Source organism: Mytilus californianus, unplaced genomic scaffold, assembly GCF_021869535.1.
Source record: "Mytilus californianus isolate M0D057914Y unplaced genomic scaffold, xbMytCali1.0.p SCAF_18, whole genome shotgun sequence".
NCBI lineage: Eukaryota > Metazoa > Mollusca > Bivalvia > Mytilida > Mytilidae > Mytilus > Mytilus californianus.
In genome coordinates, this window is record NW_026262666.1 from 186549 (window position 1) to 203368 (window position 16820).

Below are 16820 nucleotides of genomic sequence, written 5' to 3' on the forward strand. Positions count from 1 at the left end.
TAGAGGCATTAAGAAATGAAAACCTTCAGATGAAGAACAACGCTCAACATTTCCCTCAGATTGAACCTGACAATGAAATCAGTAGTCAAAGTCATCATGCAAATGTTTTGCAACGTCCAAAATACTCTTACACTTGTACACCAATGCAAGAGACCCAGCAACATCCAACCTTCTCCTAAACTTATAAAACATTGCCAGAGACACATCAACGACCAACATACTCCTACGCAAATACAACAATACCTGATATCCAGCAACGTCCAAACTACTTATATACTAGTACAACAATGCCTGAGATACAGCCACGTCCTAACTACTTGCAGCATCCAAACAACTCAACAATAGCAAACTGGTTAGCTGAGCAACAGTATAGCAAATCACAGCAACAGCAGAATGGCTTACGGAATTTTGAAACTCCAAACAAGATAATGGGAGAACAATCAGAGTACCATTTTACAACGTCATGGATCCTTAGAATGCTTATTTTTATACTATTCGAGCTGATTGCAGATATCAAAAGATTGGATACTGATGCAGAAGACATTGAATTAGTAAAAGCACTTACAGATGAGGCAATGGTTTATGCATTCTACATCATACATGAAACCAAAAGATCCTACTTTGGGCTGTGTGCACCTATGTAGAATAGATTTGGTTTTCCCGATACGTATAGACAGGAGTTACATAATTAAGAAAACAAGGCAGAGAAAGCATTCATGACTATGCATCCAGAGTGGAAATGCTGGTCAGACGGTCACTTCCTACTAGCGATGCAGCAACGCATTGAGTATCGAGTAGATGCTAAGAGGACTAACTGACCAGAGCATAACAATAGAATTACTGACGAAGATGATTACTTGTATGACTGAGGCTATTCACCAGGTGACCTTATATGAAACATACAAAAAAGGGCATATGGACAGAAACATACGTCAGCTTACTACACAAGATACTGTTGATTCAGATGAATGTGAAGCCGATATAGAGGTTATAAATGTTGGTAGAAAGAGATGTGTCACTGAGGAGAGACTAACACAATGAAAAAAGGCAACGTTAGTATACCGCTGTTCAAAAGTTATAAATCGATTGAGAGAAAAACAAATCCGGGTTACAAACCAAAAGTGAGGGAAACAAATCAACTATAAGAGGAAAAATATGAACAACAGAAACACTGAGGTGCAACAAAAAAAGGCAACATAATTAAACAAGAACAACTAGATGTTTTAATTGCAATAAAGAAGGCTGTTATATCAAAGACTGTACAAAAACAAGACAAATCCAAAGAAATGCAGAAAACAGAGGGTTTAATTCTGAATATAATGTTCAAGAGGGTACACCGCAGAATTTTCAAACTGTTAAGGGTTGAGACTATCGGCCAAGTGTCAGCCCATACACATGCTAAAGAAAAAAAAAGTGAATAATTTGAAGGATGAAGAGAAACATTGCAAAATGAAAGAGCATTTGGTTGAACCAAAAAAATCAGCGGGTGTCACAAGGTGACTTTATTCACACCTATATGTAAAGTTATTTTGGTTGGTTTATTCTATTTCAATTTTGCAGACTGTCAGTATTTTATAAAACGTATATTCTGCAAACTTCAGTGTATAATACATATCCACATTTTACATCTAATAAATAAGGTGGCGTCCACTTTTTACTTCGGCATTTACCTGTAAACTCGTCGAACGGGTTTAGTATCACGTGATACCTGTTCTCGATGATAAAAACAATTTTTTAATATTTATTTACATTTTATTTTCCGACATTGTAATTTTGTCAATGAAATAAGTAAATTACTGTGGATTAATTTATGTTCGTTGGTACCAATTTTCGTGGATTGAGGAAAACTTGCATTTTCGTGGATATTTGATTTCGTGGTTTTTCCAATCTCTGCACACATGTACAAAGCCTTCAGAAACTTTGTAATTCGTTGAACATTTGAATTCGTGATTCACCTGTACCAACGAAACCCCCGATAAAATGGTATCCAACGAATTTTAATGAATCTACAATAATATTCTTAATAATGACCCGAGGGTATCATCAGCTCAGTACTCAATACTTCGGTACTGACATGATTTATAACAAACTTTTCTAGAATTGTCCGTTTATAAATTTTGAAATTATAAAGAAACTAAGGTTTCAACTCCCTCAGGCAAAGTTGACCTTAGATGAATTTGGCTATTTGTTTTAGGTATTTTTGTCATATAGCTCTTCAACTGTTTCGGTACTTATACATCCCTCGGATTTCAAATGTTTGGCATTGAGCTTTCCTGACGAAGGTAAATCCAGAAACGCGCTTCAGACGCATGAAATTATTAAACGTGTTGTTTTCAATTTTTTACATCACTGGGTCGATACCTCTGCTGGTGGACTATCAGTCCCCGAGGGTATCATCAGCTCAGAAGTCAGTACTTCGGTATTGACATGATTTATAACAAACTTTTCTAAAATTGTCCGTTTATAAATTTTGAAATTATAAAGAAAATAAGGTTTCAACTCCCTCAGGCAAAGTTGACCTTAGATGAATTTGGCTATTTGTTTTAGGTAATTTTGTCATATAGCTCTTCAACTGTTTCGGTACTTATACATCCCTCGGATTTCAAATGTTTTGGCATTGAGCGTTCCTGATGAAGGTAAATCCAGAAACGCGCTTCAGACGCATGAAATTATTAAACGTGTTGTTTTCAATTTTTTACATCACTGGGTCGATACCTCAGCTGGTGGACTATCAGTCCCCGAGGGTATCATCAGCTCAGTAGTCAGTACTTCGGTATTGACATGATTTATAACAAACTTTTCTAGAATTGTCCGTTTATAAATTTTGAAATTATAAAGAAAATAAGGTTTCAACTCCCTCAGGCAAAGTTGACCTTAGATGAATTTGGCTATTTGTTTTAGGTATTTTTTTCATATAACTCTTCAACTGTTTCGGTACTTATACATCCCTCGGATTTCAAATGTTTGGCATTGAGCGTTCCTGATGAAGTTAATCCAGAAACGCGCTTCAGACGCATGAAATTATTAAACGTGTTGTTTTCAATTTTTTACATCACTGGGTCGATACCTCTGCTGGTGGACTATCAGTCCCCGAGGGTATCATCAGCTCAGTAGTCAGTACTTCGGTATTGACATGATTTATAACACACTTTTCTAAAATTGTCTGTTAATAAATTTTGAAATTATAAAGAAAATAAGGTTTCAACTCCCTCAGTCAAAGTTGACCTTAGATGAATTTGGCTATTTGTTTTAGGTATTTTTGTCATATAGCTCTTTAACTGTTTCGGTACTTATACATCCCTCGAATTTCAAATGTTTGGCATTGAGCGTTCCTGATGAAGGTAAATCCAGAAAAGCGCTTCGGACGCATGAAATTTTTAAACGTGTTGTTTTCAATTTTTTGAGAACGTGTGTATGCTTCCGCCTATAGTAAATAAGCGGTTATCGAAGCAGTTAGTGTTTTATATAAGTTTGCTTACGATAATGCAATGTTGTACGTATTTCCATAAGTATGTAAAGCAATATGCAAAATATAGACATGAATGTATATTCAGCTTAAAAGCTATATATCGTTGTGTAGTAATTTTATAATGACATAATACTTTATAGTCAACTATGTGACATGAAACGTAGTGCATTATGCGATACGCCGTAATTATTTATTTTGTAAAGTAAAGCATTAAATATTATCTAATGTAACGCAATCTTCTATAGCTTGAACGCATAAGTAGTCGTGCAAAGTATTTATGACTAATTATGCGACATGTGTAATACACAAGGGTATGTATATGTCTTATTATAACGTATAGTATATATTTCGGTAGGTCCCAGTCAGAGGGCTGAGGAGTATGATATAGTTAGTAGTATGTAGTATGGAGATAAACACGTAACTGGGTAAAATAGTTAGAAGTATGGTATAAAGCAACATTATTGTATGACAACGTAAACCTTATGAGACGTCAATAGGGCAGCCGTAAAAGAGGGACGAAAGATACCAGAGGGACAGTCAAACTACACGTTAAGTTGGGCCAGTTTTGATGACTGGAAGTATATTTTTCGGCAGCAGTTCAGCTAACAAGTGATACAGAATTAACAGTTTAATTTGAACATTTATCAGTATTATCTAATTTATAAATTTTTACTGCATTAAATTGTTAATTGTTTAAAGTATTAGTCATTATAATACAATAACAATATTGTGACGAATGCAGTTTTTGACACTTGAGCGGAGGTGACGGTTCTGAGTGAGAAGCTGTATATTCAGATTCCTGAGAGTAAAAGGCCAAAACTAAGGAGAGCAACAAGACATTTGGTATTTGCTGAAGCAGGACAGAACTTGACAACACGAGGGATTATAGAGTTACAGAGGTGGAAGTTATTCTTGGAAGTGAGACTTCAATGGCCAGTTTATGTAGCACCCATTGGAGATATCATATTATTAGGCTGTGACCTAATAGATGAAATGATCATCACAATCAATCCTAAGCGAAGCTTAAAGTTTAATGGTCAGTGGATTGAATGTGAGACTAAGAGGCAAACTGATGCAGTAGCCAGAGTCGGAGTAAGAGACACTTATTCTGGGCTTATCATTGACAAGGTTGCGGAAAGAAAATAGTTCATGTCAATCAGAGATTCTATGGTAGAGGCGGTAATGTCAGATGGCAGAAAACCGTTGGTAGCAAGTACGCTAGTAGATCCTTTTGGTAATAGATCCCAATCAGAGTGATCATCCTTGATGACCAACTTTCAAATTTGAAACCAAATTATGTTAAAGTAGAACTATGCTCAATACAGGATACAATTAGAAAAAGAAAGATAAGTTAACAGTACCAAAGTCATTGACCCAGGACATACATGTATATATGAGAAATATTACAACTGCAAGTGATACGGATACACAGACGGACAAGGATGATGTCCAGATGTTGATGGACTGTTGAAACAAATTACAGAAGAAAATGTATATGTTACCAAAGAAAATGTTAATGTTACAGTAGAAAATGTAAATGTTAAAGAAAACATATAAATACTACAGTAGAAAATATAAATGTTACAGAAGCAATTGTGAATGTTACAGAAGAAATTGTGAATATTCTAGTAACAGAAAATGAAAATGTTCCAGTTACAGAAAAAAATGTAAATGTTTCCACTACAGAAGAAACATATTTTGTCAGGAGGAAGAAATAAGTCAACAGATATAAAGTTTCAGTAAAACAGATTTAGACCAAACTAAGAAAGAAATTTAGAAAGAAAAACAGGTACTCAAGACACACAAAAAGATTGGAGGAAAAGGAATAAAAGACTAGAAGAAAACACAAAAGAAAAGGACCGGAGGAGAAGAACCATAAATCAATATCCAATGTAAAAAACATTAATTTTGAAATATTATATTTACAAGAAACAAAACTACAGTTTTGACATTATTTATTCGTATCATTGTCGTATTCAATTGATACAATTTTAAAGTGATTTGTGGTATCCGTGATTAATAATGTGTCTAGAACTATAGTCCAAATTGACAGAAACATTTTTTTCTTATTCTAATATTTCATTGAGACAGCAGATGCTTGTTTATATTTTGTTTTATTGTATATAATGATCTAATATTTCGTGATTATCTAAATTTGGAGACGAAACTCCATTTTTACGGAGGGCAGTGTTGTGAACGTTAAATAACGCGGTATTACCGTTTTGTTTACGTAACGTCGTTACTTGCAAAATTGACTGTTGCCAATTTAGCGTTGCGAAATTCAGCCAACATGTGGCATTTGAATAACATCTTTGTTTTCAAGCTTGTTATTAATCCTACATTTCTTTAGTTACTGAAATAAAACAGGCTTTATATTGCTAAATCGGTGTCAGGACGTATGAAATAGTGCTGACTTTCTATTTAATCCAATATTTATGTACGTTCTAACAGTGATTTACATGAATAATCTTGAACTTTAACGATCTATTTTCTTGCACGCAACGTTATTGTGTAATTTGGCTTATAAAAAGGGTATTTTCTATTGTAAACATGATTATGATTTGAGTTTGGACTGAGCTTGACAGATAACTATAAGGTACATACTTCATGCACAAAAATTACAGAAAACCGGGTGCCACTTGTGTAACAGGATCTGCTTACCCTTTCGGAGCACCTGAGATCACTCCCAGTTTTTGGTGGGGTTCGTGTTGCTTAGCCTTTAGTTTTCTATGTTGTGTCTTGTGTACTATTATTTGTCTGTTTGTCTTTTAATTTTTTAGCCATGGATTTGTCAGTTTGTTTTCGATCAGTGAGTTTGACTGTCCCTCTGGTATCTTTCGTCCCTCTTTTATATATTGTACTTTTATTCATTGTATTCATTTGGTTATAATATAATTTATATTTCTTGAAGATAGTAGTAATATTTAGTAAGAAAACACTAGCAAAGGTATTGAGGCATTTATTGAACATTTATATAAAAAAAACTATTATTGTCTTAAGTATAAGGCAACAATTATAACATATTGCATAACAAAAAGGAATGAAAATTGGCTGAACTGAAAGATTAACATGCAAGATGTATAGTTTTACTCGTTAAGCAGAAAGTAAATACTGGTGTTTAATATACTTTCAGAACAAGAAAATAACTCACACTACTGAAACCCCAAAGACTAAAATAATTTAAAAATGTTGTAAATTTAACTTCTATTGCATATTTTGGGTTGTTGGATCCCATGCATATTCCACTGCAGGTCTTACAATGGACCTGCCTTTACAGGTTTTGTTCAGCCTTTGACATTTCTGTTTATAAAACCTAATGTTATATAACTTAGTCATATCCACAAACCTGTATTTTCAGGTTCACTTGATTCAACAAAATTTGATTTATCCTTAATGATCTGTTTGATCAGAAACTTGACATCTATCACTCCTCCAATCAATGGATTTGACGATCTACCACTTCAATTCGAGGAAACTCCAGGATCTGATCTTGCAAGAATAAAATGGTATAGGAATATCATCGCTCATCTTGATAGTGATACAATAGACACCACATATTTCAATATAGCATGGAGTGATATATCTAATGTAAGTTTATTATGCATAAACTGTTTTTTTTTTATAAAATATTGTTTTTATACAACGCTTGATATTTTAATGAAATGTTCGATTAATTAAACATCAATCAGTCAGATGCATATTGGCTAGTATTTCCTATCATGATTTCCTTGATAGATGATTGCTGCTCACAAGGAAGCTATTAAACCAAGAGTTCCAAATGGTGAAGCTGGAGTCATCCCTTCGTAAATTTTACGGACGCCATCACGAGTTGGTTGACCGTTATGAAATAACCGTTTCACAGATGATATCGGATATGTTCCTTATGTCGTAACTACAATACCCTTCCCTTTTCACGAATGTGACCTACCGAATTAGACAATTTACCGAATTTGTAATAACTTAAGCAACACGACGGGTGCCACATGTGGAGCAGGATTTGCTTACCCTTCCGGAGCACCTGAGATCACCCCAGTTTTTGGTTTGGTTCGTGTTGCTTAGTCTTTAGTTTTCTATGTTGTGTCATCTGTACTGTTGTTTGTCTGTTTTTCTGTTTGTTTTTGGCCATGGGGTTCTAAGTTTGTTTTCGATTTGTGAGTTTGACTGTCCCTCTGGTATCTTTCGTCCCTTTTTTTTATTACTTTCCCGTGAAACATTAACTCAGACAAATTTAAATGATATTTTCATCGTTCTGTCCAGTTATATTCTGACAATCAATTTGTTTGCATTTACTTGAAATGGTTTTGAAATCTAAGTTAACATGAAATTATTTAATTTTGTTTCCTTCAAAAGAGATTATATGATTGTCCTTAACATTATTTTGTTATTTGTTTTAATTTTTGGCCCTCGTGGGAATTCGATCGTGATAATAGATTATTGATATTTTCTATTTAATTTACTCACGTCGTTTTGCTTCGCATTATGGTAAAAAGTTAATAGTTTCCGACGATATAAACGCCTACAAATTGGTATTAAAAAATGCCTGTTGTCTAACGATGTGGCTACTTTTCTACTGGCGCTAATGAATTATAGAATATTAAACACGCCGTGTAGAAGAGACGAACTCATATGCGAAAATAGAATCTAGATTAGTTTCAGTTTTCCTGTTTTTACAGACCAGTTTTGTTGAATATATAGGTAAACGATCGCGTCGTATATACAATGCTGGAGGTCTATTGCTAGTCTTATGACGACTTCAGTATGTACACTAAAGAGATTTATCCTGCCAAACTGACTTTAAATAAAGCTAATACTAACAATCAAAACTGCCCTTTCCTAGATCTTGATATCTTTATTTTTAACGGAAAGCTTAATACCAAAATTTATGATAAAAGAGATGATTTTTCATTTCCTATTGTTAATTATCCATTTTAGATGGTGACGTTCCCTTGTCGCCATCTTATGGTGTTTATATATCTCAACTTGTTCGATTCGCTCGTGTATGTAACAACGTATTTGATTTCAACGAAAGAAATCTCTGTATTACTGAAAAATCATTACACCAGGGTTTTCGATATCACAAACTAGTCAAAATATTTACTAAATTTTATCATCGGTACAAGGACATCATTCGTAAATATAAATCAACATGCAGACATCTTATACGTTCAGGTATTTCACATCCAATATTTTGTGGTAATATTCTTTACAAAGCACAAAAATGTCGACATTCACCTCAAAAGCTAACCAAACCTTTAAACAGACTTATTCGGAAAGGATATAGTTACGATACTGTTGTAAAGCATTAAGGATTGCATATTTTGGTATTAATATTGATTCACTCATAGGCTCTTTGCATCAGAAATAAAAATTTATTCTAAAACCAGTTGTTGGCATGATACGGGTTATGTTCTTCTCATATATTTTATGATGGTATGATACTAAACCCCTAACGGGAGGGATTGTACTTGATTTTCATATGATGAAGACATAATCTTTGAATCAGTTTAATTGAGGTCTGGAGCTGGCATGTCAGTAACTGCTAGAAGTCCTTTGTTCATTTATGTATCATTGTCATTTTGCTTAGTTTCTTTTGTTACCTATTCCGACATCGGTCTCGGACTTCTTTTAAACTGAGTTTTACTGTGCGTATTGCTATGTGTTTCTTTATTCTACATTGGCTAGAGGTATAGGGGAGGGTTAAGATCTCACAAAACATGTTTAACCCCGCCGCATTTTTGCGCCTGTCCCAAGTCAGGAGCCTCTGGCCTTTGTTAGTCTAGTATGTTTTTTAATTTTAGTTCTTTTATATGTTTTGGAGTTAAGTGTGACGTCCATTTTCACTGAACTAGCACACTATTTCAGTTAGGGGCCAGCTGAGGACCACCTCCGAATTTTCTCGCTGCATTGAAGACCCATTGGTGGCCTTCGGCTGTTGTCTGCTCTTTGGTCGGGTTGTTGTCTCTTTGACATATTCCCCATTTCCATTCTCAATTTTTTTAGTAGCAATATATAAACTTCATGTGCATATGGGTATTACTTTTGATAAGTCATTCCGTATTCTAGAGCTTGCAGCTGCTACACAAACTTTATAAAACGTCACCAGTTTCTGAGCATAATGTCGATGAATCTGAGTGACGTCCAAGAACGTCTCGTCTTTTTTCGAAAAAGTTTATCGGAAGATACCAAAACCTTGTTTATAAATAATCTGTATCAATTTCAAAAATAAACTAGATGGTCTTGAAGCATAGATTCTAGGCACTGACGTTGTTGTATCATCTTAATTACGTGTTATTGTGTTCTTTTATTTAATTTTGTGAATTATTTACCTGTCCTGCTAAGTCCATTTTTGAAAATATCCTTTTGATATGGCTCGGTACTTGTACATCCCGCCATTGTGTTATTGTGCTATGGTCTTAATAGACTATTTTCATATTACCGACTTTTGACTCCGGATTATATAATTTGTCGACTGGTTACCTTGGACATCATGGTAATCGGTCAAGTAAGAGCAACCAAAATAAGTAAAATCAAACATATAATCGGTATAATAGTGAAAAAAAAATGTTAAGCAGGTAATTTTCCCCCAAAATTGTACCGATTGAAAGCTTGGTTTTAATTCTTTAGCTTGCTCTTACCTGACTTGGTACCATGATGTCCAAGGTAACCAGTCGACAAATTATATAATCCGGAGTCAAAAGTTGGTAATATGACAATAGTCTATTTGTATTCTTGTCTTTCATTTGTGCTTATGCATGTTATATGCTTTGTGTACATGCCATTTTGTTTTTCTTGGTTGACATATTTGTTTGTTTTTATAGTGATTAAGATTATAACACGTTGTTGACTGCTGTATCCCTACTTTTTCAATTTTTTTTTACCTTTTATGTCTGTTTGTTTTGTTCACACATTTTTTTCAATATAAAGGACTTTTATGCGGTTGTCATACAATTGAAAGGTTTAACTACCTATCAAACCAGGTTTTTATCCACTATTTTCGACGTAAGGAAATCTCTGTACCAAGTCATTAATATTTGTTTTCCAATCGTTTGATGTGTTCAAGCTTTGATTTGCTATTCGATAAAGGTCTATTTGTTTTGAATTTCCTTGAAGTTCGGTATTTTTGTTGTTTAACTTTTAAGTAGCCCTCTGTAAATGGTACATTGGAACTTTAAGCTTCAATTAACGAGTAACACTCGCTACGTGTTGTAACCGTTTATGTGACAATGAAATTGAACGTATCATTGAACTTCTACATAACACGATTAATTTATCAGAGTGTAAAATTATTTCAGAATAAACAGTAACGCGTGATTCTTATCGATTCCTTTTCCAGTGACCCATAAATCGACCCAATGGACCCCATTTTTTTCATGAACATTATTTATAAACCTGAAATCTATATAACGATATCAGAAAAAAAATCAAAATCGTTACGAAAAAAAATGTTTTTTTTTAGATATGAAATTGCAACGTACTCATACCTTTTAGAAAGATTAAACTTTTATGAACTTAAAGACGACAGGATACTGATGCAGACCAATTATTAACATTTTGCATTTGGCCTTTTGATAAACCCACACCTCAAACGTTTATTTAAACGATTACATTTGTTTCGAATGTTTCAGTTGGCTTGTCATTTACTTGAAAGTATAAGTCTTAAACTTTTCATCTTTTCAAATGATAGTTTAACGTGTTTTTCTATGAATACTTGTTGACTGTTATTCAACACTTTAAAGTTAAGACATGGAATCTTTAATTAATAAATAAATGACTTTTTAGGGAATTATTGCCGATAAGCATTCTCCTCTTACATTAATTATTCTAATGAAGGCGGCAGTTTTATTTTTCGTCAAACTCTTAAAACCCTTTTCATCAATTGATACAACGAAATAATATGGTATTGGCGACATATATTTCATTTGATTCTCTTTAATATATTTAAATACCAATTACTGAATTTCCATATTTCGACGTCACCAAATTACGCCATAATCTATTGAACTTATGAAGACTGATGTAAGACAGAACTCAAATTGGATTATCATTGTTTAATTATCTTAATAAATTTTTTCCAAGATTTTATAGAGGTAGTGTATTTAACGGAATATCATGCACGACACGCATCGTTTTCTTGTTCATTCGTTAATGCAAACCACGTGACCGGGAAGTAATCGAATCTTCACGAATTAAAGAACCTTTGTGAGCACGATAACATACCCCACACCCCAACATTGTCACTGGGCAAACAAAATATTCCCAGATTTCTAAGTTCATAGACTTGCAAAAGTCAACTGATGAACACTTTCTGTTGGTATGCACATCTACATGGTATATCCTTATTAAACGTTTCATGAAATTCTGTTGTGTGGTTTCAGAGGAGTTGCGATAAAAAAACTGTTGCAGTAGTATATTTAGGCCAAAACTCTAAGTTAAAAGAAGCTTATCTCTAAGAAAAACAATGGAATCATAATTTTCTGTCAATATGCACATATACTTAGTTTGTCCTTATCAAAAGTTTCATGTATGTAAAAGTAAAGATAATTAATCACCCAGTTAAATTGTATGATTTTAGTTTAAAGCAACAGGATTTATTTATTTTACACAGTTTGATTTGGAAGAAAGGCCGACATAGTTAGATAGTGAAGTTAGTTGCGCAATTACTAACACAATTCGATATTGATATTCTTGTAATAGTTATAAAATACATCAAATAAAATAATTAGAAACCTAATCTTGATTTATATCCAATATTTAGAAATTTACCTGTGACGTTACTTTTTGTGGCGTTGATACATTCGTGTGACAGACACACAGTTCGTAATTCTATTATGTTGTTTTTGTGTACTGTCCTAAATTAATTTTAGTTATTCGTTGTTTTTATGTGGTTAACATGTCGAAACGTTCTATTATATTAATTATTTATGTATTTCTCTGTCTTTAGTGTTCTTGCATTTATTTGTACTGTATTCCTGTCATGTAATGATTTGTGGTTTCAGAGGAGTTGCAATAACAAGAACAGGACTGACGAACAGAATAACAGACGGACAGACGAACGGGTCAAAAACATTATACACTACGGAACTCTGTTCCATGGGGTATAAACATTAGCACGTGACCGAAAAGGGTCTTTGCTTCCGAAACCAGAAGTTACTTTCCGTATTTTATAAATTAAACGGGTAAATATAAAAATACAGATGATTTGATCCCTTTCGTTCTAAATGCATTTACTAAAACAGATTGATAAAACAAATACCAGGTCCGCCTTCCGATTGGAGTTTGGTAAATTTGGTGCTTTATGAGAGGCCGATACTTTCTGATTTATCGTATGGCATGAGAACCGAAGTAAAGATATTTCCCAGTATTACGCTCTTAGCCTTTGTCATAAGTGGCGCTCGAATCAAAAAGTTCAAACGGTCAAAACAAAGTACGGTGTTCAAAAGTATCTAAGAACCACAATTCAGAAACCTTACACAAAACCAGCTTATGTCGTGGGGGTAAAATCCTTAGTATTTCGTAAAATTCAAAGTTTTGTTAACAGTTGATTAAAAATCATGACCATATCAATGATAAATCATGTCAACATAGAAGTGCAGACTACTGGGCTTGTGATACCCTTTTGAAGGTTGCCTCAAACAGCAGTGCTAAATTCCTGGGATAGAAAATCCATAAACTTGTGTCAGAGATTTTCCAAATACATTCATCCGCTTTATATATTTCCCTCTACATTTTGGTCCCCTGGTTATATAGATTACTCCTGATTGTAACGAGTGGTCAGATATTAACAGTTGGAGACTTGGTGTCACAGATGTTAGAAAGATTAACTCGTGCAATATGCTTTTTTATATAAAGTATTTATCATGTGCTTTTATGAAAAATGAAGTTATGTTGTGTTAACAGTAATATTGCAACTATTTCGTTGTGAAATTTTTAATTTTGTGGCCTGATCAAAAACGAAAAGAGAATTAACTGCATATTTTACAAAATGTCCAAATACAGTTAAGTTAGAGAACTTGTGTCAAGTACAAGAAAAGCAGTTCGGAAGAAGCTTTGTTTTTTTATAAAAAAAACAAATACTTGTGTTTGTACTCCTGGCTTGTAACTTTTTTATCCTCTCTCGCTTGTTTCGTGAATATTGAAAATAATCATTGTTGTATTTGTTATCTCTGTACTGATGTATTGCATTGGCTTATAGAGAATAAAGATATACAATGAACATGTATAAAAAAAGAACATAAAAACATCTAAGCCAAAGATAACGCTTCGTAAATTTTCTTCTGGTATCAAAATACATGTGAGCATACTATGCTGTGCGATGCATTTTCACATCCATTGCATTTCAAACATATTGTTTATCAAAAAACTATAGACAGAGAGTCAGTATTGAACAGTAGCACAGAGTTTAATTTCTTAATGCTCTTCAACTTCGTACTGTATTTGGCCTTTTTAACTTTTTTATTATTCGAGCGTCACTGATGAGTCTTTTGTAGACGAAACGGGCGTCGGGCATTAATACAAAATTTTAATCCTGGTTTCTATGATGAGTTTATTCTTACATTTGCAGGCTTTAAACCGATTAGCTGGTCCAATAATATACCAAGAATGTCAAGGGTTAAAAGAAAAACCAATAGATCAGTCATATCATGAAATTATGTTGGAATTCAGACAAACACAAAATGAGATTATTTACATGAGAACAACGTTGGACAGAGTAACAGATTATCAAAGAGAGTTACAAGACTCCTGCCAAACCTTGCAAAATGAACACTTGAATGTGACAAAAAATGTTGCAAGTTTAGAAGAATCTGATAGATCAAGGCAGATATCAATAGACAATTTGAGTAACACGTTTTCAGTTGCCAGAAAGGAAACGATACCTTGGAACATAAAAGGTATATTTGACTTTTTAATAAAAAAAATAGTGAAATTAATGTTTAAGTATGGTGATGCAGGGTTTAGGTAACTATGTGCTAACAATTCGGAATTGTTAAACTGTATTGGATACCTAAACTACATAAGTGTCCTTACAAACAACGGTATATTGCTGGGTCTTCCAAGTGCTCCACGAAACCTCTTTCTAAATTATTAACAACTATTCTATCAGCAATCAAAGCCGTGCTCCAAAGTTATTGTGAAACTGCCTATTCTAGAGGTGGCGTGAATCAGATGTGGATACTAAAAAATTCCAAAGATCTTTTAGAGTACATACAATCTAAGACTCTCTCATCTTGCAATAGTATTAAAACATTTGACTTTTCTACACAAGTATTCCCCATTCCAAACTAAAAGACAAATTGAAAGAGTTGGTATTACTTAGTTTCATTAAAAAAAGAATGGCGAACGTAGATACAAGTATCTTGTTTTGGGGAGGGATAAATCCTACTTTGTAAAGAATCACTCTGATTCAAACAAAAAATTCACTGAAACTGACGTTATCAAGATGCTTGATTTCTTGATTGACAACATATTTGTTACGTTTGGAGGACGTGTTTTTCAACTGACTTTCGGAATTCCAATGGGAACCAATTGTTCCCCTCTTCTTGCCGACTTGTTTCTTTATTATTATGAGGCTGACTTCATACAGGAACTTCTAGGAAGAAAGATCAGAAGTTAGCAATATCCTTTAACTTTACGTTCCGCTATATAGATGATGTTCTCTCACTAAATAATACAAAATTTGGTGACTATGTTGAACGAATCTATCCCATCGAACTAGAGATAAAGGATACTACAGATACAGTTAAGTCTGCCTCATATCTTGACTTACATCTAGAAATTGACAATGAGGGTCGGTTGAAAACAAAACTTTATGACAAAAGAGATGATTTCAGCTTCCCAATTGTGAACTTTCCATTTCTATGTAGCAACATTCCAGCAGCGCCTGCATACGGAGTATATATCTCCCAATTGATACGATATTCCCGGGCTTGTATTTCCTATCATGATTTCCTTGATAGAGGATTGCTGCTCACAAGGAAGCTATTAAACCAAGAGTTCCAAATGGTGAAGTTGAAATCATCCCTTCGTAAATTTTACGCCGCCATCACGAGTTGGTTGACCGTTATGAAATAACCGTTTCACAGGTGATATCGGATATGTTCCTTATGTCGTAACTACAATACCCTTCCCTTTTCACGAATGTGACCTACCGAATTAGACAATTTACCGGATTTGTAATAACATAAACAACACGACGGGTGCCACATGTGGAGCAGGATCTGCTTACCCTTCCGGAGCACCTGAGATCACCCCCAGTTTTTGGTGGGGTTCGTGTTGCTTAGACTTTAGTTTTCTATGTTGTGTCATCTGTACTATTATTTGTCTGTTTGTCTTTTTATTTTTGGCCATGGCGTTGTCAGTTTGTTTTCGATCTATGAGTTTGACTGTCCCTCTGGTATCTTTCGTCCCTCTTTTTTAATCTGTCTTTGATCTTGTTATTTTGATGATTTTCATATGATGAAGACATAATCTTTCTATCAGTTTAATTAAGGTCTGGAGCTGGAATGTCAGTATCTACTAGTAGTCCTTTGTTTATTTATGTATCATTGTCATTTTCCTTAGTTTCTTTTGTTACCTTTTCTGACATCGGACTCGGACCTCTTTTAAACTGAGTTTTACTATGCGTGTACTGTGTGTTTCTTTATTCTACATTGGCTAGAGGTATACGGGGGGTGGGGTTGATATCTCACAAAACATGTTTAACCCCGACACATTTTTGCGCCTGTGCCAAGTCAGGAGCCTCTGGCCTTTGTTAGTCTTGTATGTTTTATAATTTTAGTTCATTTATATGTTTTGGAGTTTAGTATGACGTCCATTTTCACTGAACTAGTACACATTTTTTAAGGGCCAGCTGAGGCCCACCTCCGGGTGCGGGATTTCCCGATGCATTGAAGACCCATTGGTGACCTTTGGTGTTATCTGCTCTTTGGTGTCGGGTTGTTGTCTCTTTGACATATTCCCCATTTTCATTCTCAATTTTATACATAATATGGCGGGGTTAAATATTTTAGCGAGATCCCAACCCTCCCTTAACCTGGGACAGCGGTGTAACAGTACAACATAAGAACGAACTATAAAACTCAGTTAAAAAAGGCTTAACTCAACAGATGGATACAAATAGCAGTACATCTAACAAAAACTCAGAGTGGACGTGGCCGGGTACTTGTACATCCCAAAAAAAGACGCTAAGTACTAATCTGAGAGTATTTGCAGTTACTAACAGCTAGTTCAAAACCAATAAAAACTAATACATAAAATCATGCATCTAAGACTAATCATTACACATCCAAAATCCCTTCGATTTTGTGGATAGACGTTATAAACAGTCAGTGAAAAACATGACCTTGTGTAATGC

At 34.2% G+C, this 16820-nt stretch overlaps 1 protein-coding gene and 1 long non-coding RNA gene across 2 annotated transcripts in view; one reads left to right on the forward strand and one right to left on the reverse strand.

The window, feature by feature from the left end:
- LOC127726509 (uncharacterized) overlaps positions 1 to 16820 on the reverse strand; it is a 264243-nt gene that overhangs the window by 158982 nt on the left and 88441 nt on the right. The gene's annotated exons all lie outside the window — the stretch shown is intronic.
- LOC127726496 (serine/threonine-protein phosphatase 6 regulatory ankyrin repeat subunit B-like) overlaps positions 1 to 16820 on the forward strand; it is a 41729-nt gene that overhangs the window by 10057 nt on the left and 14852 nt on the right. Inside the window, exons 3-4 of the mRNA XM_052233853.1 lie at positions 6828 to 7057; positions 14031 to 14358. Coding sequence (XP_052089813.1) covers positions 6828 to 7057; positions 14031 to 14358 — 558 coding nt within the window. The remainder of the gene's footprint in view (positions 1 to 6827; positions 7058 to 14030; positions 14359 to 16820) is intronic.